General features: G+C 39.2%; 1 protein-coding gene across 1 annotated transcript in view; it reads left to right on the top strand.

Annotated features, from left to right (window-relative positions):
- kdm1a (lysine (K)-specific demethylase 1a) overlaps positions 1–14,836 on the top strand; it is a 54,083-nt gene extending 39,247 nt beyond the window's left edge. The window contains exons 18-20 of the mRNA XM_048612923.1: positions 1,803–1,930; positions 8,452–8,598; positions 11,626–14,836. Coding sequence (XP_048468880.1) covers positions 1,803–1,930; positions 8,452–8,598; positions 11,626–11,811 — 461 coding nt within the window. The 3' untranslated portion in view covers positions 11,812–14,836. The remainder of the gene's footprint in view (positions 1–1,802; positions 1,931–8,451; positions 8,599–11,625) is intronic.
- Positions 14,837–25,391: the final 10,555 nt, after the last annotated feature.

A 25,391-nucleotide genomic window follows, 5' to 3' on the forward strand; every position in this document is an offset into this window, starting at 1 on the left:
TCCAAGCCACTCCCCATCCTGATTTCTTCTTTTCAGCTCATACAGTGTGGGTGTCACTGGATAAGCTAGCACCTATTGCCATCCCTAAGAGTCAGCCACTTGCTGTGGGACTGGAGTCGCATGTGTGCCAGACTGAGTAAGGATGGCAGAATTTGTTCCTTAAAGGACACGAGTGATCCAGATGGTTTTTTACAAAAATTGATAGTAAGTGTTAATAGGCCAGCTTTTTGTTTATTCCATATGTTTATCTAATTCAAATTTCAGGATCTTAATGGTGGGATTCAAGCACATGTCCCCAGAACATTAGCTTAAGAGTTCTCGATTACTTGTCTAATTGCATTACCGTCATACCACTGCCTCCCCATATTCCAACATTTGCTAATTTAATTTGTTGTTTTATTTCCATTTAAGAACTGCAAATGATTTGAATTTTAAAAGCAAACCTACCAAAAGTCTGGTTAATCTCGTTAAAAGCTTTTGTTTTGCCTTTTTTCTTCCAGTTAAAAGAATCATCTTTTTGAGGCCTGATGCAGAGAATTAAAAAGAAAATAATTATCATTTTGTGAATAATATGTACTTAGTTTTTGCACTTAATGTTTTAGTTTACTGTTTGCACAGCTAAAATGAATGGAGTCAAGCTTTTACCTTCTTTAGTCAAACAGACACCAGAAACCAAACTCAGGAATGAGTCAGAAAATCTCACCATAGTTTCCTTTGTTAACGCTTATTTCAAATCATTGTATTGTATTTGATCCTTTTACTGTCTTTCTTTGCAATAATTGTCCTCATTTTATGCTTTGTGGTAATTTTCATTCTATTTCCAGATCCTAGTTTATGATCAATTTTAAATTTATTGAATCAAAAATAACTAAATTATAACATAACTCCTAATTTTTTCATTTAAGTTTTGATGTGATGGTAGTAGGGGGTTGCAGTGATACAGGAGCAATTAATGTAAAAATGTAGCCTCACAAGAAATAGGATTCATGCTTAAAATTGCTCCTAAAGATTATATTTTGCCACTCAAGATAAGACATGCCTGCACTCTGTGGTTGCATTTTTCTTCATCCAAACCCTCCCAGTAATTACTCTGATATATTTATCACAGTACCTAATTTTGCTTGATCGGAGCTTTAATTTACTCTGCAGCAATTCTTAAGCAGCTGAGCCCTTGAGTTTGTACTTTGATCCAATTCAACGATCATTACAATCATGATTTTGTACAATGCTGTTTAAATAATATGTGGTTCACTATTTAAGTGCTCTGAATTTCCAACCAAATGTTATCTTATTGAATGATGGAACAGGCTTGAGGGGCTGATGGTCTGCTTCTCTTATTTTTAGTATGTTTGTATTTTGTTCGTGCTTTTGAGATTCACATTTTGCCTGTTGTGTTGTGGTTCAAAGCTTCAGTTAATGAAAAAGTGCTGAAAATTTTAAACAGCTATAGCTACAGATCAACAGCAACAAGAGCTTTTTCCCCCAGTGTGACTCCCTGTCCAAGCTTATTTACATTCAAAATCAACACTATTTGGAATGAAACATACTTTTATTAATACCCTACATTTTTTTTGATACGTTTGGATCCATTTTACGCATTCTGACTTTAATAAACCCCTTTTGATTCCCTCTTCCTAGGAATGTATATTATTTGTAACACTAAGGTTTCTAAGTATTTGGACACCTTTTAAATCCATGAATGTTGCAGTTGCTCTGTAGTTGCACAAAATGGGGAATCTGCTGTCACCAATCTGGAGTATGTGGTTACATTTTCTTTGATTAGTTATTTTGTTTATTACTAGCCCCAATCCTATTGGCTCTAGTAGCTGGAGAGGCAGCTGGAATCATGGAAAATATTAGCGATGATGTCATTGTCGGTCGTTGTCTGGCCATTCTAAAAGGAATATTTGGCAGTAGCGCAGTCCCACAGGTATGAGTCTGATTGCATTGCTTGATGTGTTTTTTCTGATCTGTGTCGGTCTTGGTGGGAAAGTGATGGGATTAAAGAAAATGGAAAAGAGCTCTGTATAGTGTTTTCTAACTTTAAATCAACTGAGCTTGCTTTTTTTCAAACGTAACTTGAGACCTTATATTTGTACTGCACTCTCATCTTTTGATGTTTTATGAATTCTGGTGGCAATTTTAGAGGAATTCTTTTAGTCATTCATGGAATGAGGGCATTGCTGGCTAGGCCACCATTAATTGCCCACCCCTAATTACCCAGAAAGCAGTTAAGAGCCAACCGTATTGCTGTGGCTCTGAAGTCACATGTAGGCCAGAGCAAGTAAGGATGCCAGTTTCTTTCCTAAAGGGCATTAGCGAAGCATATGGGTTTTCCCCAACAATTGACAATGGATTAATAGTCATCATCAGACTCTTTATTCTGGATTTTTGTTGGATCCAAATTCATCTGCTGTGGTAGGATTTGAACCCCAGGTCCACAGAACATTACTTGGGTCTCTGGATTAATAGTCTAGTGATGATACCACTAAGCAATTGCTTACCCTTACATAAGATGTATGAAAGCTGATGTGTGTAGAAAGACTAGGTAAAATTGTTAAAACTTGTTTAGTCTGTTTTCTGAGTGATGCTCGCATTCAGGGTACTTCCTGAGACCTGATGAGAGGTTGATTGCTGTATTTAAATCCTAATCAGTCGCAACAAGGCCCTTTGCATATTCTGAATGATAACCAATGCAAAGTCCAAACTTTCTGCACTAACGCCACAATGTGCAATTCAGAAGAAAATAATTATGCATGTTACTTCCCATTAAACTGTTTAATTGTGTCAACCATTCAGCCAGGCATTAAATTTCCTGGTTGACAAATGTTTATATCATGACCAGGAGGAAGGTTAACTGCATCGATTTGGGAAAAAAAAAAGTACCCAAGCTTTATCAAACTATATCAAGTTATAGGGCAGGCCAAGAAAAAAAAGATGCTCCACGTAAAAACATTTCATTTTGGCATGATTTGATTGAAGAAGAATTGATTGTGGCTGGAAGAACAGAACGGAAAATATTCCTGAAGTTCAAGCACCTACACCAGCGCACAGATCACAGGTGAGTGTACATGAAATTATAAATAATTCTACATACAATAATCTACTGTTAAATCGCTTTTCTACATCTTTTAAAATGCAATCTGTTTCTTTAGTCACTCTTTTTTTGTCATCAGGTTCATTTGCTGTTTTCCATTTTAATCCATCCATCGTGGGAGTTATAATCGTTTCAGGCAAGACTGAAAATATATTAAATGGCAAAGAATTCACTTGAGAGGAGAAATTGTCTCTACTGATGGAAAAATAACTGTCTACAAACAAGATTTCAGAGTATGCTGAAAGGTGCCCTGTTGTTGGAAACAGGCGTCTCTGCAGAGACTCCTCAAACATTCAGCAACTTATTTTTCAATGTAGAAATTTCTGTGCTGAAAATGTTTCTGCAGTGTATCGAGTATCTCTCTGTAGACTTGCACCGTTTCCTGCTCCACTGGAACGTACTTCACTTTGGGTCTTCCTAAATTCTGCTAGCCATTTTTCTTAAAGTCGGCAAGAAGTGTCAAGTAACTTGAGAGCATCCTTTTTCTTTTAAAGTACAGATTTTGCTCTGAATAGCATTGCTTTTCTTTTACATCGTAGAAGCACATTGGATTCCTTGTGTGTGCACCATATTCAAATGATGAAATTCCCTAGATTAAGGGCTAATTGACATGTATCTATGGTACCAAAGAGTAGCCAAAGGAAGAGAAATTTGTTGTCAATCTTCAGTATTGTCTACATATACTCTGCAAATATTTAAAATAGTGTTCTTGTCTTGATTGAGTCCTGGTTTTGCCTGCTCACCCTATTGGGTGAAACTGCAGACACTGCTTTCAAGTTTGATCTAACTGCTTTTTTCCCTTGCAACTCAACAGTATTATTTAGGTAACAAGGTATAGAGCTGGATGAACACAGCAGGCCAAGCAGCATCAGAGGAGCAGGAAAGCTGATGTTTCGGGTCTGGACCCTTCTTTAGAAATGGGGGAGGGGAAGGGGATTCTGAAATAAATAGAAAGAGAGAGGGGGAGGCGGATGGAAGATGGATAAAGGAGCAGATAAGTGGAGAGGAGACAGACAGGTCAAAGAGGTGGGGATGGAGCCAGTAAAGGTGAGTGTAGGTGGGGAGTTAGAGTGGGGATAGGTCAGTCCAGGGAGGATGGACAGGTCAAGGAGGCGGGATGAGACTGGTAGGTAGGAGGGGGGGGTGGGGCTTGAGGTGGGACAAAGGGCAGATAGGTTAGGGAGGCGGGGACGAGCTGGGCTGGTTTTGGGATGCGGTCGGGGGAGGGGAGATTTTGAAGTTTGTGAAGTCCACATTTATACCATTGGGCTGCAGGGTTCCAAAGCGAAATATGAGGTGCTGTTCCTGCAACCTTCGGGAGGCATCATTGTGGCACTGGAGGAGGCCCAGGATGGACATGTCGTCCAAGGAGTGGGAGGGGGAGTTGAAGTGGTTTGCGACTGGGAGGCGCAGTGGTTTGTTGCGAACCGAGTGTAGGTGTTCTACAAAGCGGTCTCCAAGTATTAGTTAGGTGTCCTGTCTGATTCCAGTTGCAAAATGCACAATCACGTTCAGTGAAAGTATTATATACACTATACATGTGCAGCATTCATCTGGTCTTACCTTAGGGCGTGCAGGTGATTTATTAAAGTGTGCAGCCTATTTACATATTTTTGCACTTGCGTAGCAACTTGAGCTTATCCTGTACAGGACACCTTTTGGGTTTCCACACAGTTTCAAGGAACATATCACACTACTTTACCTTTTAAGAATAACTCAACGCTTTTAATGAGATGGAGGGAGTGTAACATACGTTTGAAAGATCAGTCCTCTGAACTGATGTAAGATTGTTCTCCATAGAGCAGCAGCAGTTGTTTCTATTGCTATAGTTTTTTGCACGGAAAGACAAATTGATTGTCAAAGCCTGAACTTATTGTTAGAACAGTGACAGGAAATTTGGGTATATCGACCATGTCATGATTTGATAATCACTGTTTAAAATCAATCCATAGACTAGTGATTGGCTTAATTGCTGCTGCTGAGCCATGTAAGTTCAAAATTTATTGCCCTTGGAAATCCCTGTGAGAACAATTTGGTACATCATTATCACTGAATGTCAACACTTTTGAACTAAGTTATTCATTATCTGTTTGATGTGAGGTGTTACAGTTACTGTCATCTTTATTGTGCATTAGCATGCATGCTCACTTTCTGAAAATATATCATACTTTACTTCTGGCTGTTAAGATTTAAATCTTAATGTTTTCTGAGGGGTATGATGTCAGATATTGGCGTATCAGGTTAAATTTTCTCAAATATTATTGCATGTAAGTAGGCTACTTTTTTCAAAGAGTGCCCTTTTTTCTTCAGAGTTCAGGAAGTTCCATAAAGTCTGATTTGCGTTTCATAGAAATGCACTATGTAGTATGGAGAACAGTGATTTGGTCTTCACAACTTCGAAGTTTAGGTGGTGTAAAAGATATACATCTCAAACAGAAGTTGCTGGAAAAGCTCAGCAGGTCTGGCAGCATCTGTGAAGAAAAAAATAACAGAGTTAATGTTTCGGGTCTAGTGACCCTTCCTCCGAACTCCAGGAACACAGCAGGCCAGGCAGCATCAGAGGAGCAGGAAAAGTGATGTTTCAGGTCGGGACCCTTCAGAAATGTGTGGTCATCAACTGAGTTATCTCTAATTGTATTAAAAAATATTGTATGTGCAAGTTTTTCATTGACTACCTTTTCCCTTTTTTTCTGGCACTGTTCATTTTATATTCTGTCAGTATAGCACTATCAAGCATCAGCATGGATTTTCTGTTCAGGTCTACGGGATGCAGCTTGAATCTGTAGCCTTTTGACTTTGAGGTCTGAGTGTTGCAAACTGAAGCATGGCTGACAGGGCAACCATTTTGTTGAGCTTTGTTTCATTGAGAATATGTGTTGATATCAATATTGTCACACTCATGGACCTTCCAGCATCCACAGTTGACTGCTATCTTCTCCAATGATTCCATGCTACAGCATCTCCTTTCCCTCAATTCCTGTGTCAAAGAGTTATCCTTATAGATCCCAGGAATTGTTCTACCTCCAATGCAAGCACAAACCTGGCTCTTTCTTCACAGTATTTTCATTCCCTAGAATAATATGAGTAAAGCAATTTGCTTCTCGCCCTAGCATGTAGCTGTGTGTTGAAGCAATACATGTGAACTTCTGTGCATTTTGATGTGTATGCACAGCACTTCACCAAGCCTTCAGGTACTATGTGAACCATGTCATTCTCAAACTATTATTTGTAAAGGCCACATGTTTTTATTACTTTTATTTTTGGTCTGTGGACAAAACAGGAAGGTGGTACTTCAAAGCAAGGAGACTATGCAAAGAGGTCAGCCCTCTTTTAAATATCAGATTTACTGGAGCACATTGTACAAAACTCCCAAAGCTGCATTTTCCTGGGACAGAGAGTAAAATCAGACAGCATGGAGCTGCTGGGTTTTGAATAAGGCACAGCTGATTGGCTGGGCCCTAATCAAGTGGCCATGGCTAGTGGGGTTGGTGCAGCAGAGAATCATCTAATCTGGAACGAGAAAGCATCAAATAATCTCTCCTGTGTGGAGGTGCCTGGAAGTCTCCAGTAATATCTTCTACTTGCCTTACTCTGCAAATCCCCAGAATGGAAGGATGAATAAAACACCTTTAAAGATAGTGAAAGTATGCTTAACCGCAAAGGAATGAAGGAGAGCATCGGAGTCCAAAAACCTTCTGTTAACAGCCAAGAATGAAAAGGAATTTAAAGAAACTGAAATAAAACTACTCATCCACTCCCCTGTGGTCCAGTCTTGTGCTTTTAAACTGTCTTTTCTTGATTTTTCTTTCCTTTTCTACCATTAGTATCCATGCCTTGTCTGTCTTTGTCTATATGTGAAGGGAAGAGTTTAAAAGTAGTATAGTTTTAAGTTATAGAGTCACGCAGCACAGAGAGGCCCTTCGGTCCATCATGCCTGCACTGACCTATCTACTGTAAGTGTGCAGTTCTAGTTCCTAATTGCCATTGGTTAAAGACATTTTTTTCATAATGAAGTTATTTTCTTGGTTAAGTATAGAAACCTGGTGAGTGTTTTCTTTTAACCTGAGTTCATCAGCCAAGTAAATTGGGGACTTTGGATTGTTTGATTAAATCCTTCCACATTTGTGGTGATTCCAGGAATAGTGGATCATGATTTCTAGTGTACTACACCAGCGAGTTGTGACATAGGTATAAAAATGTTTAAATAACATTTTAAACTAAATCAAAACATTGACATAATTGGATCATTTATTGATAATTTATGCTTAAAGTTTTTAATTAAACTGTTGGATGAGACTTTATGGCTATTTATTTCCCTCAGTTATTTGAATGACTTTGCAAAATTTAAGGGTAGAAGGAGGTGTAGCATTAACGCCACTGGATTAGTAATCCAGAACCCCAGGCCGAAGACTGGGTTCATGGGTTCAAGTCCCACCATATCGGAGGGTGAAATTTGCATTAAATAAATTCTGGAATAGAGAGCTGGTCTGATGGTGACCATGTAACCTCTACTGATTGTCATAAAAATCCAACCGGTTCACTGATGTCCTGTGGGGTAGGAAATCTGCCATCCTTACCTGGTCTGGCCTACATGTGACTCTAGATGCACAGCAATGTGGTTCACTGTTAATTGATCTCTGGGCAATTAGGGATGGGCACTAAATACTGGCCTAACCAGTGATACTCACAACTGTGAACAAATATTAAAAACAAATCACCTTCTACAGTACCCAATAAAACAAATAGAATTTGTCCAGAGCATATGATTCTACTGTGCTGTCTTCTGATTCATGTAACCGGATCAATGTGATGATGTTCGTGAGGACATAAATTTACCCACTTCAATAACAGATCTATAGTGGTAAATCTTTTCTGTGCTACACTTTGTTTAATAATATAACAAGCTAAATTTAAAGTTTCTCTACCTATTGCACTCCTGGACTCTGGTGGAGTTTAGTGGAGCGGGAGTTGCATATGCAATTAGCAGAATACAAGGTTGATACTTAAATATCTGAATCTGTTATTCTGATGACACTGACCTGTCTGAAATAGAAAAATATTGCATTCAAATGATGAACTCACAAAGGAGCAAAATTTTTCTTTCCCTGTTTATATTTATTATGCTTGCAACTGATACTTTAACCACACATTTCACTTCTCATTCGTCTCCCTTTACATTCCATGTGTGATCACTCAAAGCTTTTGAAGACTCAGTGCTTGAAGTGTGATCCAGTTACTGCACTTGAGGAATAACCAGAAGACAAATCTACTGAATAGCCCTTAGTTCTGAGGAAAATGAAGTCTGTCACTGTATTGGTTGTATGCTTTATCCCACTCTGTTTTCATCCTTGCAGCCAAAGGAGACTGTTGTAACTCGCTGGCGGGCTGACCCATGGGCACGTGGTTCCTATTCCTATGTGGCTGCTGGCTCTTCTGGTAATGACTATGATCTAATGGCACAACCAGTGACCCCAGGCCCCAGCATCCCTGGGGCTCCTCAGGTAAAAATCTGATATTTTAGACTTTGGCAGTTTTACAATGAAGTAATTAGCTTGAGAAAACATGCGCTTGTTGCTTACTGAAGATGTTCAATTTTTGATCATCGTATTGTAGACTTGTTTATCTGCAAAATATCAGTCAGCGGCATTACCGTCGCAATATATCTGTCGATAGAATGTCATTAAAGAATATTTGAAGGGGTTGAATTGTCTTCCCTTTTCCTTTGGAGGGCTAACAATGATCGATTCATAAATTTTTTTACTGCAATTAAGTCACTGAAGCGCAGGGAGTTGAGAGGTGACCTTTTTATTGAGGTTTACAAAATCATGGGATGCACAGATAAAGTGAATAGCCAAGATCTTTACGGAGGATAGGGGAGTTCAAAACTAGAGGGCATATTTTTAAGGTGAGAGGAGAAAGATTTTATAACGGACCTGAGGGGCAACTTTTTCACACAGAGTGCTGTAAGTGGAATGAACTGCTAGTGGAAGTGGTAGATGCAGTTACAGTTATAATATTTAAAAGACATTTGGACCGATACATGAATAGGAAGGTTTAGAGGGATACGGGCCAAATATAGACAAATGGGACTAGTTTAGTTTGGGCAACTTGGTCGGCATGGACGAGTTGTACCGAGGGGTCTGTTTCCATGCTGTGTGACTCTATGACCTACCAGACTCAGGTTCAAGGTGAGGGGCAGGAGGTTTTGGGAATGTGAGGAAAATCTTTTTTCACCCAGAGGACTGTGACAGTCTGGATTGTGTTGCCTGGGAGGGTGGTAGAGGTGAGTTGCCTCACATCTTTTAAAAAGTACCTAGATGAGCACTTGGCGCATCGTAACATTCAAGGCTATGGGGCAAGTGCTGGTTGCAGGTCAGGTGTTTCTCACATGAGTGCAGACGTGATGGGCTGAAGGACCTGTTCTGCACTGTACGATTCTACTTCTTTAGTTGTCCCTTTTATGATACCCATTCATGTCCTCTCAATCTCTTCCCCTCCCCTCCAAAAATATTTATTTCATTTTTCAGTTCTCCGCATTTCCTGTATCCTGCTTAATTCCATCTATTGTGAGGAATCTGCCGTTTATCATGAGCATTTTTTCTTCTTAATTTTCTTTACAAAAGTAATGCTTGATGGAAGTTTGAAATGAATGAAGTTTGTGTGCAAACATCCTAAATGTAAAACTGTAAACCTTATTGTGTCTCAAATAGAATTTTTTTGTCAAAACCCAGTCTTTGAATTATTTTTATTGGAGAGCTCTTGGTCCTGTTAGCTAGATTGTCTAGCTAGATTGAGCACTGCCAAAATACATGTTTAATTCGGCAGACTTTTATAGTAATTTTTCAGTATCTAGATAGTTAGATGTTCAGAAAAATGTTAGAGTTTCTGACACTGTCCATGTAAGTTCCAGGCAAATTGTGGCAGTTTCACACCTCATGATAAATCAAAAGAAATGTATTTAATATCTTGATTTTCCAAAAACAACATGGATGTTTGTAGAACTTGCATCAAAGTTGTCATCTTTCTGCCTATATGTGTGTGTATGTACTTGCTCACGTGCTCTTATGCCTTCCTACATGCTTTCTTCCCTGCCTCCCTTTCATTACTTGTATAAATACAAATTATTTTTCTTCCTCTGTCTCCTCCCCGAACTTTGACTTGCTTTTATTCCCTACCTCTTTTAAAACTCTTCTACGGGTAGTTCTCCTATAACGCGATAGTTGCATTCTTGTGTGACCTCATGCCGTAGAAAATTGCATTATAGAGAAATCACTATACATGTACAGCAGAAAGTTTGCGTTATCCAACAGTATTCACTATTCATCAATCGCATTACAGCCAATCTGCATTAACGAAACATGCATTATAGCAGAACTACCTGTACTTTTACTCCATTTTCCTGTTTATCGTGGCAAAACATTTTCTCCTTTTGCCTGTTGCAATTTCTCAGCCATAAATTGGATTGCACAAGATTAAATTTCGTACTAGGTCTTATCCTTGGGCGTGCTCGCATTTCTCTTTGAGGACTTTTGTCTGAACAGAATTTGTTGCTGAGCACATGCAATCAACAGGGCTCTCAATCTAACTTGTAAATTTGCTGCACTTAAAGTTAACTGAAGCTCAGTATCTCAGATGATAATGTGGTAGCGACACTTCTCAATATAGCCATTAGCTGTAGTTGCTTCTCCAGTGGCCTCAGCAACATCAGAAAAACAGATTATCTGGTCACTATCTCTTGGTGTTTATGGGATCATGCTTTGTGCATATTGGCTGCTATGATTTCTGCACTACAAGCAAGGATTACACTTCAAAATTACTTCAGTAGCTGTAAAGTGCTTTAAGACATCTGATGGTTGTAAAAAACACTGTATAAATGAAAATCTTCATTTCTTTGGTTGGGAAGAGCAGATTAACAATCCAAGCTGAATTAGTTGAGGCAACAAACAGTTTCCACAGATTCAGCACCACTGCCCAGAACCGAGGAGGGAAGACAACAGGGGCTATGAAAGAACCATTGACAACATTAATAGAGAACCATTGGACAATGGAAATTCCACTAGGTCGGCAAATAATCAAACATGCAGCCATGCTCAAAATGAGTCACAAATAATACAACAATCAGTCCTGTATCCCATCTGTGGAAAGAAAACTAATAGATTGTCAATTGATTGTTATCATGTCGTTATTGTCCACATAATCAGTGAATATGGATTCCTGTCTGGCCAAGCTCCTTGACTCCCAAGAAAGCAATGCTGAAGTTGGTTGTCACAAACCTTGCAGCATATTGAGATTTCCAGAAAGTATTTGATAATGTTCCATCTGAAAATCTATTAAGCTAAAAGATGAGTGTCATACCAAGAGGTATAGCATATAAAAAATGAGATTTGAAGAGGATGCAATGTAACTAAGATTTATTTAATTTTAAAACAATGGCTTGTTGGAAGCTATTTAAGGTTAAAGTGGTAAACACAAGTGGCATCAGTTTAATTATTTGTGAAACTGATTCTGTTTTGTTTCTTTTGTTGTAGCCAGTCCCTCGTCTCTTCTTTGCTGGAGAGCACACTATTCGCAACTACCCCGCGACAGTTCATGGTGCTTTATTGAGCGGATTAAGGGAAGCCGGTCGAATTGCTGATCAGTTTCTGGGTGCAATGTACACTCTCGCACGACAAGCGACGCCTGGTATCCCTACACAACAACCCAGTAGCCTGTAACTTATAAAAAGGCAAGAGTGATATGATGGAAATCATTTAATTGGGGATTTAACAAAAAGAACTACTGTAGCCCCACAGTAGGCTCACTGTAGACTCGATGCACTGGTCTCAAACCTCCTTTTCTTCGTCCCCATTACTGCCAAGTCTTTGGCGCATCATGACCGCGCAACTGAGCCAAGTGGAACAGCTTACTCTGGGTGTGGAAGAGAGGGGACCAAATTACATGATAGCCATTCTAATGCCTTGGGTATGCTGTAGCATTAATTCCTGTGTAAATGCACCAGACATTTTGTTAGTGAGAGCAAGAGTGTGAGTGATTGTGTTATTGAGGTGTTTTTTTCCGCAGCCATACTAGTATGTGCTTTAGGATATTTTGAGTATGAATTTGCAGAAATAAAATTTTGATGTAAGGGTCAACATTTCCAAAAGATTGGCATTTGGTTTAATGTGTCATTGCTGTAAACACTAGGGCTACTATTGGAACAAGGTAGCTTAACATTGAAGTTTGTTCAGATTGTAACATTTTTTACAATGCTTACACTGCATCACCTAGATTTGTGAGGAAATTCTTTTGGACCATTCTTATGTGTTGTAATGAATTTCACTGCAACCTTGTACCCTAACTAACGCTGGTTACTTTGCACTCTAAAGTATTTAAAATATTCAGATTGTCTTTACATATGTTACAACTATTATTCTTGTTCTCAAAAATGCTACCTAAAAATATGGTATAAAATTGGAAAAAGTAACGTTTGGAATGTATTGAAAATGCCCACTGCATTTAACTGATGTTTAATGGTCTAAATTCACTCTTTTGGTCCCAGATGCTATATTTAAATCTCTTGTAAGGGCCAACAATCTCTATCAACGTCTGAGACTTGAGCACTGCAACATATGCAAAAGGATAAAATAGTGAGTTTCCCTTAGTTATGCTACAAGGAATTTCCCGACTGGCTCGTTGGACAAAAGGTTATCTTCTCAGCTCCTTTCATTTTGCACCTTAAAGTCAAGGCTCCTGGGGATATTTTTCAGTTCATCAATTTAGCATCACAGCAGAATCCCTGCACCCGATTTTATACCAACTAACAGTTTCACACACTAATCAGTGAAATCCACTTGTAACCTTGTGGATGCAATTATCAAATAGAAGTTGTCAAACCCACTTTTATGAACTTGCAGGATTTTGTTGAACCAATTAAATAGTGCTAGTATTATGCTTTACGCAGCTTGTGATCTTGGCACTCTTAAAGTTACATTCATCTACTTTCTGCCCATGACCAGCACTCTGTTTGGTTTGCTGTTTTTGATTTGGAATGTGAATGACACCAGCAAAACCATGTTTATTACTCCTCAAAGGGTGATAGTGGGTCTTCTATTGGTCTTCTTGCAATCGAGTTAGTTGTTAGTCCACTTCAGAGACCGGTTGAATGAGCTGTATTTTAATAATTCTGGCTCGGCAGGGCCAAAGGGCATTAGTTAGATGCTTAGCACAGTCCAGCAAATTTCATAGTTTTAAGCCACTAGATTTATTACTTTAACATGCACATGATGCTGGAAATCTGAATTGAAAACACCACAATACTTGCATCAGATGCTACCTTTCTTGCTTATTCCTGCATTCTTCAATTCACTGCTCAGGTAGGATTTGAACTCAACTTCTGGATTGCTAATACAGCACATAAAGGCTCCTTAACTAGCTAAGTTTGTCAGCTGTTTATGATGCAGGTAAGTATTGAACTAAGTGTGATTGGTAGCTGGGTATTAATGTCACTAGCAATCCAGAGGCCCAGGCATGGGGACATGGATTCAAATCTCACCACAGCAACTGTGGAATTTAAATTCAATTAATCAATTAAATTAATTTAAAAATCTGGAATTGAAAGCCAGTCTCTAACGATGTTGACCATGAAACCATCTCTGCTGTAAAACAAAACTCATCTTGTTCATTGCCCTTCCTCTCAGGAAGGAAATCTGCTACTCTAATCTGGCCTACATGTGCCTCCAGATCTGTAGCAATGTGAGTGACTGTTAATTTCTGTCAGAGGCAGTTAGAGATGGGGAACAAATGCTGACACTGCAAGTGATGCCAACATCTCCTGAGTTAATTTAAAAGAGTACCAACATTTAAGAGTGTTACAATCACGAGCAATGCGCAGGGAGGAGTGATTGAGCAACTGTTCAAAGCAGCAGTCAGTGATACTGCAGACATTATGAATCACCTACACTAATCATTTGATTTTTAAGATAATTTGAGAGCTGGCAGAGCAAGCAGTAAGTTTGTTATGCTGTATCCTTATGGATTTTTAAGATGTATTTATCAATTTCCCTACACCCCTATTCTCTCGAGTGAGTCTATAAAGACTTTATTGTGATGTTATTAATAATGTGTTCAATGACTGCACTTCGGAACTGCTTCATTCACTATAAAGTGTTTTGGGACATCCTAAGCTTAAGAAAGGAGCTTTATAATTGCCAGTTTATTTTTATTTCCTGAATAGTGGTATGTTGTGTCACACTTGATAATCTGGTTGAAGATTAGATCATGGTAGTACCTATAGTTTTCAATTGAATCACTCTGCCGGTGGTTTATTTTACCATATCTCTTTAGTATGTCAAGGTGTAACAAGGTTTTTACTGTGAATTATTGACATTTTTGTCAACCCTAGTGTCTACAGTCAAATCAAATTATGTATTGGTTTTTATTGGTTGTAAAGATGATGTGGATTGATTGAATTTGCAAGGGCAGTTTCTGAATTACACTGAAGTGGCTTTCCTTTAGAATTAACAGCTGGTCCACGGATATGCATGAAATGCCAATGGGACCTTTCATTTTATACACATTTTAAACAATGGAAAAGTAATTTTTATTGGCCTGTCAGATTTATATTGGCATGCAAAAAAGGGTGTAAGAAAAAAACGCCTTGTTCGCTAAATACTAGAAGATTTTGCACTTTTTGTCATCAGTGTGCTAAGATTATACCTTGTGTAAGGCCAGAAATATATTTTAAATAAAAAGTCAAACGTATGGATTTTTGTGTGGTGTTTTTTTTGAAAAGCAATTATTATTTTGTTCCTAAGTAGGTTAATGAGAGGTACGTTTGCTTATTTTAAAGGTTGCCTTGTTCCAATTGACTTGTTAGATTTAACACACTGCTTGATTTCCTGAGATATTTAGATTAGCAAAGCCCTTGTTAGGTCTTTGATTTACATTATTAGCTGATTGCAGTAGGGACCCAGCAATTGATTTTAGTGCACCTGGGCCAGTGGAGAAAGGCAAGAATGGGTTTCCGTTCCAGATGATAATCCCACTGCACAGCAACAGATGCTGGGTAAAGTGTGGGATGATGTTGGATGGCAAAAGGACTGTGTACACTTCAGATGAATAACTTGACCATAGCATCTCACCCAGGTTCTCCAGTGTCTGTGGAGCTTCTCCATGTGGAAACATGATGCACAAACTGTGGGATAAAGTAGGAAATTTGCAAGAAAAAAGGGAAGTCGGCTAAACTGGCATAATTTAATCAGTTATCTGTCTGAGTTATACTACACATAAGCCAGCAGAAAAGGGCTGGAAATATGCATTACTAAATGCATTTCCAAAATTTTATTTCGATGTCATGTTCATTGAATCCCTGCATCTGTTTCAGATGAAGCTGGAATTTTTTTTAACTTTGTTAGCAAGATCAGCTGTTTCTGTGCACTCTAGTCTAGACCAGTCATAATCAGGTATGATTGGCTGAATGATTTATAGCAAAATATGTATGAGTAGTTGGAGGATTTTAAGCACTTTGGAATTGGTGTCTATTTAATTTCCTCTGTACATTGAGTTTTCTGTATTGAGCTTCTATAACAGACAAAAGAAAAACTTAATTTATTTTGTCAAATTGTAACTAACAGTACCAAGGAAAAATGGACTTAACAGCCAGTAAATAACTTGCGTTGCAGTTTGTTATTTCATTGTCTCTTGCAGCAACATCCTAGTAATATCAAGTAAGGTATATGTTAGTTTCATTTTTAAATCTTCCTGATACATCTGGAGTAGTTCAATTGCAAGTAGTTCAGTCTGTATTGACTACTTTGCTGCAAGTTCCTCTCTTGTTTGATCCTGTGTTGAAAAGAATAAACTCACCTTTGTAAATCGAAATTTCTATGTGCTTGCCCATTAATGTGGAGCTCGTAGAATTAGTTACTGGTAAGTCGTTCTGTTCAGCATCTGTTTAACTGCTCTACTTTCTCTCTGTATCCTTTCTGAGCTCATCTTGCCCATTTGCCCCATCTCCACATCTTATTATCCCCAACCCTTGTGAATTTCTGACTATCTAATGCCCTTTTTGGGACTCGAGCAAACAAACAGTGGAAATGGTTCTTACCTTGGAAGCTGTTACCGTCACCTACAAAACTGTTATCAACATTCCCCCCTCAAAATTCAGCTCTCAATCACTCCTGTACCTGCAAAGGTCTATTTCCAATTTCCCCTTCAAAAGCTGCATGTTATTTTCCTCCTCAAAAGCCATACTATTTTCTGTAACTCTGTGGGTAAGTATTTCTAATCCTAGTTCTGGTCCTGTTTAATCGGTCATGAATGAAATCATTTGCCTTCCGCCACATTGCAAAACCTTCATTGTTCTTCTCTTCGGCCTTAAACCTGGTTAGATCACGATCCAGCTCATTTTCATTGTGCAATTCTTGCCCTCACTTGATTTCTATTGCCCATCTGATCATATTAATAGCATCTCTAACAATGGCCCTGTACTGCCTTTTTAGGTAACCTTATCCAAAGGCAAGGGATCAGCTTCCACATGTATGGTGAAATGCCATGCCGCATTTTTCTACATTAGATGTGCTACATAAATGCACGTTGTTGCAATTAAACAAACAAGACCATGTCTTACTGCCAGTCTAATGATATAGTTTTGAATTATTAACTAACCACTATTAAAAATATCTGAATAATCTTACCCCCTCTCACCCAAGGCTAGAAATGGACCTTAAAGATTTAAACACTTCCCTATTCACCAGACATCTGTTGGCGAATTAACTTGAATCTAATAGTGTGCAATACCAGGTGTGCTGCACTTTACAACATTCCTCAGGTTAATTATAGCAACTAACACCTAACTGCATGTTTTACGTCCTGTAATTATGTCTAACTAATACTAGACATTTTCTAACAGCATCCAGTTCATTGTACTTTTACTTTTGAGTAAATCTCATTTTAAAGCAACTGACTGGATGGAGAAAACTAAACTTTTTTTCATGTTATTTCATAAGTATTTGCATTATAGTTTGACCATTGCAATTGTTAGTAAGTTAACTTCTAAAGCAGATAGTTCTGTATTCCTCTAGCAAAGATCTCGCACCTTTGAATTCTTCTGATGCAAGGGAGTGCTTGGTAGTAAAGGTATTTGTTACCCTGGATTACAAAGCAGGTCCTAAAACTTAGATATAGTAAGAACTGCTGATGCTGGAGTCTGAGAGAAGTGTGGAGCTGGAGGAACACAGCAGGCCAGGCATCAGCAGAGGAGCAGAAAAGTTGACGTTTCGGGTCAGGACCCTTCTTCAGAAGAGGGTCCTGACCCGAAGCGTCAGCTTCCTTGCTCCTCTGATGCTGCCCAGCTGCTGTGCTCCAGCTCCACACTGTTATCTCTAGGTCCTAAAACTGCTGCCTTCCTTGACCTATTGGCTTCATATGTGATGAGTTTAATTAGTTGTGTGATGGCCTTTTGGAAGCAATGGAGATTGACATTGACTTTGGCTGTTATATGTTTCCCCTCATATTGAATGAACATTTGAGCAGCATTGGTTCACGCAAAATTCATGACCTTTGACAGCGTAGCCCTCCCCAGTGAACAAAGGTTAACAAACAAAGCAAGAAGAAAGGGAAATTTAAAGCACAAAAAACCTTTTTCACTGCACTTTTTTGTCTAATTTATTCCAAAAATTGTTAAATTTGAATTCACTTGGGTCAAGGTATTAATTTTAGAAGCTGTAACAAGAAATAAAACAAATCACTTTTATATTTCATCGCTTATTCATAATTATTTGTTAACCCATAAAAACAAATAACTTCTATAAAAGTCATTTATGGACTGATTTTCCAAAAGTATAAATGGAACCAAAAAACAGAAATTGAATTAAGATACAGATCGGCCAAGTGATCTGGTCAAACAGGTCTGGGGTCTCTAATGGAGTAACATTTCTGAATAAATAGAGCTGAAAGTCCATGTCCTTTGTTCCTTATCCAATCTATTCCATTGACCAGAAATGCTTCAAGGGGTAGTTCTGTGGGAAAGGATGATGAAGTTTAAAGTTTAAATTTATTTGAACAAAAGATAAAATCTCCACAAGTGAAAGCTAGTGTTTGTAAATGCAATTATATTCTCTCAATAATAGTTGTGACTTCCTCAGGGAGAAAATATCCCATATTTTGAGAAGAATGTTCTGAGATAAGTGCTTTCCTTGTCCAGGATTTACAATCATCAAAGTGGGAAGACACTGTGATAATTAGTCTCTGTACAAAATGAAAAGTTCTGTTTTGTAGATAGAATTCTTAAAAAACTCATGGATCAACATTTTGTGACATGGTGTGGACTATGAGGCTAACAACAGTGACACTGCTACCAAGGGCAAGTGATAGGAGGAAAGAGCATTGGAAGTATAATTGACCGAAATACTCAGTTTTGTGATTAAAAATCGAAAATATTTGCATTTTTTTCCCTAGAAATGTTCAGAAGGTCTTTATGGATGAAGATCATTTGGTAAATTTATTTCATCAAGAAATAAACCTTGCTGTTCTTCATTGTGTTACTTCCAATATTTTATCTGGGAAACTATTCTGTTGATTGTAAGAATTGAGTTTTTGATCCTGTTTTCCAAGGCCCTCAGAGAAAACTCTGATGTGACAACTTGTTTTTGTTTTAAAAAACAATCACACTTTTTTAAAATTGGCATCTCTGACAGAATATACTTGTTTTCTTACTAGCTATGATCAAAGTGAGGTGTGTGTATTTGCAGTTTAAATAATTTCAGGTGTAAGATGTTTGTGAGTTTTAAAATAAAAGGTTATTTATTACTCTCACTCATCCACAGATTTTAAAAATGCAACATCACACTAATGTCTCATATGCAACATCACGCTTGTATGTCTCAAATGCAACATTGACACACACATATGCTATAGCTGAAAAAGAATGCAATTACAATTTGGGATTATTTCTCTCTTTTATAAGCCCGTAGTCTTTTTGATAAATTGATATCTTAGCTTGAGAGAAGGTTTTTCAAAAGCAAAAGATTCTCCGTAAGTTATGAGGCTCATTGTGGTTGAATTGACAGGAGATTTATCCCCAGGTGAAGTGCTGTCCCCCTTATTGGATATTTAATTCGCCATTGAATCTGGGAGCTTTTGGTCTCTGTTTTTGACAGTCACAACTGAAGCTATCTCCACCACACTCTCGTACTGTTGATTCCAGATCTCAAACACTCGCATCGAAAATTTTCCTAATTTTTTTTGTCAAACACAATATATTGGTGCACTGTGGGGTTTTTAAAAAAAATTCTACCACGGGAGCAGATTTTCATGATTTTAGCCACCAGAATTATAGACCCTGATCTTCTGTTGTTGCAGTTGGCAGAACGGTAAATGGTTGTTGTCATTACTCCACTGAAACCAAAAGTGCCAGCTGGAGTCTGGACATGTGCAGAATAAACACACTTGCTGCTGTGTTGAGATCCTCGTGAGTTTGTATCAGAATTAAATTGGAAAAGGGGGAAATCATTGTCACACAGATTTTTGGACCTTCTTTGGGCAGCTTTCTTTGAGGTCACTCCCTTGTCAGCCCAGTAGCACTGGTCATCATACAGTTTTCAGTGGAAATACAGACTTGGACTCAATTGCAAAAATTCAGGAGCAGGCCACCAGATGTCACTCTAATTGGCAGTAAAGGATTATATTTTGGAAGAGGAAAACATTATGTTGTCCCAATTAAACAGTGTGTTTCATGATCAACCCGTGCCTCTGGCATTGTGGAAATATCTGTCTTCCTTCTTAGTTGAAGAAAAGTACAATTGTGAAAAATGGGAATGCAGTTTTGTCACCCCAATTCATGAACTGCAATGAAGTTGAATAGAATTTCTGCCATGTAAGGTCCAATTTATCTTGAGCATTTTCATCTGTCTACAAGCTTTACATGATGAGGCAATTATTCCCATATTTGGGTGGCAACCTTACTCGATTTGTTCATCATGTGACAGGTAGTTCTCCTGTAACGCAATAGTTGCATTCTTGTGTGACCTCATGCTATAGAAAATTGCTATACCTGTACAGCAGAAAGTTCATATTGTCCAAACAGCATCCACTATTCATCGATCGCATTACAGCCAATTTGCGTTAATGAAACATGCATTATAGCAGAAATACCTGTACATGTTATTTGGTAGTTTCTTATCTTCTGAAGGGCTGGTCTACTGCACTTCTTCCAGGCATGATATTAAATAATTGTGGATTATAGTAGGCTGCATAAAGGCTAAATTATGTCTCCTCTGTTACACTTAAATTAATCTGCCACTAGAAAAACTTCTGTGGTCACTTTTGAGTTTAAGGATATTACTAGCCTCAAGTCTGACATGTTGAAGATCGTTTAAAATAACAATCTTTAATAGGTTGAACAGGCCCACTGGGACACTGTAACAGAGCTGACAAATCGTTAACAGAAACTGACAGAATGGAAACTTATTAAAACCAAGATCGCATTCTCTGGTCTGATGATGTACTCCAGCCCCTGCAGTGCCCACTGGTCTCTAAAGGTCTTTGCTGTGCCAGTGAACACCACTTGCAACCTCTCAATAGACACCCAAGTGTGAACATAACAGGGGATAAGGGCAGGCAATCGGACGCAGCAACCACCTCTTGGATTATGTAATGGGATACAAACCAAAGTCCCTAAAACATTAATCAGGAGTTTCAGGTTTCTAGCCTAGTATCAGCACCCGTAAACCATTGTTGTCAGGCGCTGGACTTTTTTTTTAGTGTGCTCTGTTTAGTAACTTTGATAGTTGTAATTATTTTTAATAAAGTGGATTTCTGTGAAGATTGAACTTTTTTTTAATGTTATTGGAAGTTGTTATCATCCTGTGATCAGGTTCATGGTTGTTGAAAGCAGTTTGTTAAAGGGAGATTTGGGGCTTATACTGTCCAACATTTGACACATGGGATAACCACTAAGGAATGATTCAGATGTCTCAGTGGGTCTGAGGCAGTAGGAGCATGAATGTTGATGTTGTGGTTGTGTTAATGCAACAAATATCTTCAGAACAGCAAATTTCTAAACATCTTAATTATTTTAACTGTCAAAGAGTAAATACTAACAAATTACACTAAATCTTGCATCACATAAAAAAGAACCATTTCACTGACAGAACTCAAGTTTCAATAAAATAATCCCTGGGATGTACATTTTTTCCTTTTGGCTCAAAGCTATTGGCTTCAGAACCAACAAGAAGCAGCTATTAATTTAATTCTAAAAGCAAAGACTTTGCCTCAACCCTGGTGGATGTTAAAAGCCTTTTCGAGTCTCAAGTTCTCTATGGAGTTTTGTCATCTATCTTCCAGGCTAGTCCTATTCCATTTAACAAGTGGTTGCCTTTTAACACGTGACTGACTTTGATTTGCATGTTTAGTGAGGTTTGGATTTCAAGGAGTTCACGCCCTTTGCAGAATAATGGGATAATGTTTGACAAGCATTCAAGCATTTTCAGCTGATGCACAAAATGCTCATTACATTAGTATCACTCCAGTGAATATGCAGTAAGTACAGTGCTGCTAGTGGAGACTTTTTTTTAACATAAAACAAGATCTAGGTGCTTATACTGTGTGAAAAAGACTTGCCGATTAGCAAGTTCCCTCTAAAGATAAACACACTGAAACCAGCTCAGAAGTCACGCAATGCCAGGTGATAGTCCCAACAGGTTTATTTGAAGTCACAAGTTTTTGGAGCGCTGCTCCTTTGTCACTTCACCTGACAAAAGAGCAGTGTTTCAAAAGCTTGTGATTTAATCTAAACCTGTTGGACTATAACCTGGTGTCGTGTGATTTTTGACCCTGTCCACCCCAGTCCGATATCGGCACCTCCACATCAACACTGAAACCAGTTTTACAATACTGAATTTTCTCACATTTTTAAGGAAGTAATTGTTGGCCTCAAGGAGTTGATTATTAGTATGAGACAATCGATTCTCATCAAGTCATTTCTGTCATGGAGTTAAACTTGCATCCATGATCCAGCAATTTTTCCTGAGCAAATACCACAGAAAGAATTGAGGATTATGCATTTCTGAGTAGACTTCCCAGCCAGTTTTTGGTGTAGTTTTGTGAGGCAAAAAGTTTTACTTTTATGAAGTCTTCAACTGTTCCTCAGTATTTGTTTGTTTTGATTCATTCACAGGATGAGGGCATCACTGGCTAGGCTAGCATTTCTAGCCTATTCCTAATTGCCCAGAGGGCAGTTAAGAGTTAACCACATTGCTACGGGTCTGGAGTCACATGGACACCAAACCAGGTTAGGATGGCAATTTCCTTCCTCTGAGGAAGGGTCACCAGACCCGAAACGTTAACTCTGTTTTCTCCTTCACAGATGCTGCCAGACCTGTTGAAATTTTTCAGCAGCTTTGTTTTTGCTCCTGATTTACAGCATCCATTCTTTTGGTTTTTATTTAGATTTTTCCTGACAATTGACTCATGGTTATCATTAAACCCTTAATTCCTGATTTTTATTGAAGTCAAATTCTACCATTTGCCATGGTGGAATTCGAACCCAGGTTCGCAGAACATTACCTGGTCCAGTTGCAATGCCACTAGGCCATTGCATCTCTGACATTAGGCCATAAAAGCAATGAACCAAATATTTGACCTCCAGACCCAGAACATGTCTGTTTTGCTCTCAAGATTAGTTTGCGACATACAATAGGGATCCTTCAGCCCATCATGTCTGTGCCACCAAAAATATGCTACTATCCACACTCGTTCCATGTTCCTACACCAGGCCTCTAACCTTGAATGTTAGGACGCTTCAGGTGATCATCCAAGTACTTTTTAAAGATTAAGAGGTTTCCTGCCTTAGCTACACTTCCAGGCAGTGCATTCCAGATCCCTATCTTTGCATAAATCCCCTCTAAACCACCTATGTTTCACTTTAAAATGATGTCCCCTTGTTATTGCCCCTTCACATAAGGGGAGCAGCTGCTTTTTATTCACCCTGTCCATGTAGAGTATTTTAACCTGTACAGTGTGTCCCGAATATGTGTGCAGAACATAGAAGACTTTTCTATTGTTTATAAGAAATATTGATGCCATTGACAGTCTAAGGATAAAGGTCAGGCTATTTGGGATTGAGATGAGGAGAAATTTCTTTCCGAGAGTGGGGAGCCTGTGGAATTCTCTGCCACAGAAAGCCAGTTGAGGCCAAAGCATTAAATGTTTCCAAGAAGGAGTTAGATATTGTTCTTAGGGCCAAAGGGGTTGAAGGGCACGGGGAGAGAGCAGGAACAGGGTACTGAGTCGGATGATCAGCCATGATCATATCGAATGGCAGAGCAGGCTCGAAGGGCCAAATGGCCTACTGCTCCTATTTTCTACGCTTCATCTCTCCATTCTTTCATCCTTCCCTTTCGTTCTGACCTCCTCAAGCTCTACAGTTCTTTGGGAAATCTGTGCTTCCCAAATCTGGCCTCTTACGTGCCCACCTCACAATTGGGTGGCCAGGACTTCAACTGCCTAGATCGTATGGCTACTTCCCTCACTAGACCTCTCTACTCCTTTCCACCTTCCTTAAGGACCTCCTTGAAGAGTGATCTCCTTGAGACAAAAGATCAAAAGCTGAGTCAAGTTTTTTAAATTTCATAGAATCTCCACAGTGTGGAAACAGGCCCTTTGGCCCAACACATCCACACCAACCCTCAGAGTATCCCACCCAGACCCACCCCTCCCATAACGCTCCTAATCTACACATCCCTGAACACAACGGGCAACTTAGCATGGCCAATCCACTTAGCCTGCACATCTTTGGACTGTGGGAGGAAACCAACGCAGACACGGGGAGAATGTGCAAACTCCACACAGACAGTTGCCCGAGGTTGGAATTGATCCCAGGTCCCTGGCGCTGTGAGGCAGCAGTGCTAACCATTGCCACCCATTTGGAGAATGGAAATTAATGTGGTAATGATATGATGACGTAAATGATGATGTAACCCTGGCAGTAAGAGTCACTTGCTATGGAGTCTGTAAGAAGGGAGGAATGGGAAAACTTTATGTGGATTATAAGGCAAACTTCACAACGGAGCAGCGTAGACTGGAGTTACGCTTTGGAAACATCCAGAATCCCTGATGCAGCTGAGTCTGTGGGAATCCAAACATCCAGTGGACAACTAGGGACATTTAAGTGACTCTTGGATAGGCACATGGATAAGAGTATAATATAGGGTATGCAGGGTAGTTTGATCTTTGGGTAATAGGTCGGCACAATGTCATGGGCCGAAGGGCCTGTGCTGTTCTATGTTCTATGTTCTAACACCCCTATGTCTGAAAAAACCACTTAATGTCCGAGCTTTTTGAAACACCTGAGCTTAATAGTTACCTGGAAAAGTTAGAGAATTAAAAACCTACTCTAAATCCTGTGTAACTATTAAATTGAACCCCAACTTATCATTGATTTACTCCCCTTAACCTGACAGCTATATCCCTCTGACCCTTGACAACTCCTGAACAAGATACTGCCTTCCTTGCTGCATCTGGTATTTACCAGCAAACTCCCCACTAATAACCAGTCTAATGGTAACCATGTATCTATTGTCACTTGTTATAAAAAATCCATCTGGTTCACTAATGTCCTTTAAGGAAGGAAATCTACTGTTCTTACCTGCTCTGCTCTACATGTGACTCCAGCCCCATAGCATCATGGTTGATTCTTAAACTGCCATCTGGCCACTTAGGAATAAGTGTTGACCTCTGCTCACATCCCACGAATGAATATAAAAAGGGAGTTTGTTTGAGTTCCAGGGAGTCAGACATTGGTGACACTTGGAAACAGAGATGCAGAGTGGACACGGTGGCACAGTGGTTAGCACTGCTGCCTCACAGCACCAGGGACCTGGATTTGATTCCAGCCTCGGGCAACTGTCTGTGTGGAGTTTGCACATTCTCCCCGTGTCTGCGTGGGTTTCCTCCGGGTGCTCTGGTTTCCTCCCACAGTCCAAAGATGTGCAGGTTAGGTGGATTGGCCATGCTGAATTGCCTGTAGTGTTCAGGGAGGTTGAGGGTGTATATTAGGTGGGTCATAGGGGGATGGATCTGGGTGGGATGCTCTGAGGTTTGGTGTGGACTTGTTGGGCCGAAGGGCCTGTTTCCCCACTGTAGGGATTCTAATTCTAGACTAAAGAAAGCAGCCTCTAGAGGATAGGACAGGGCAGGAGCCAAATGGCCAGACCTCACAGCAGGCAGAATCCATGAGGACGTACCATTGCAGGGTTATCCCTATGGTGCTAGGATAATTCATGGAGGCAGCTCAAACTGTTAATATCTCCTTCTTTGA

This window comes from Rhincodon typus, chromosome 27, assembly GCF_021869965.1.
Source record: "Rhincodon typus isolate 14 chromosome 27, sRhiTyp1.1, whole genome shotgun sequence".
NCBI lineage: Eukaryota > Metazoa > Chordata > Chondrichthyes > Orectolobiformes > Rhincodontidae > Rhincodon > Rhincodon typus.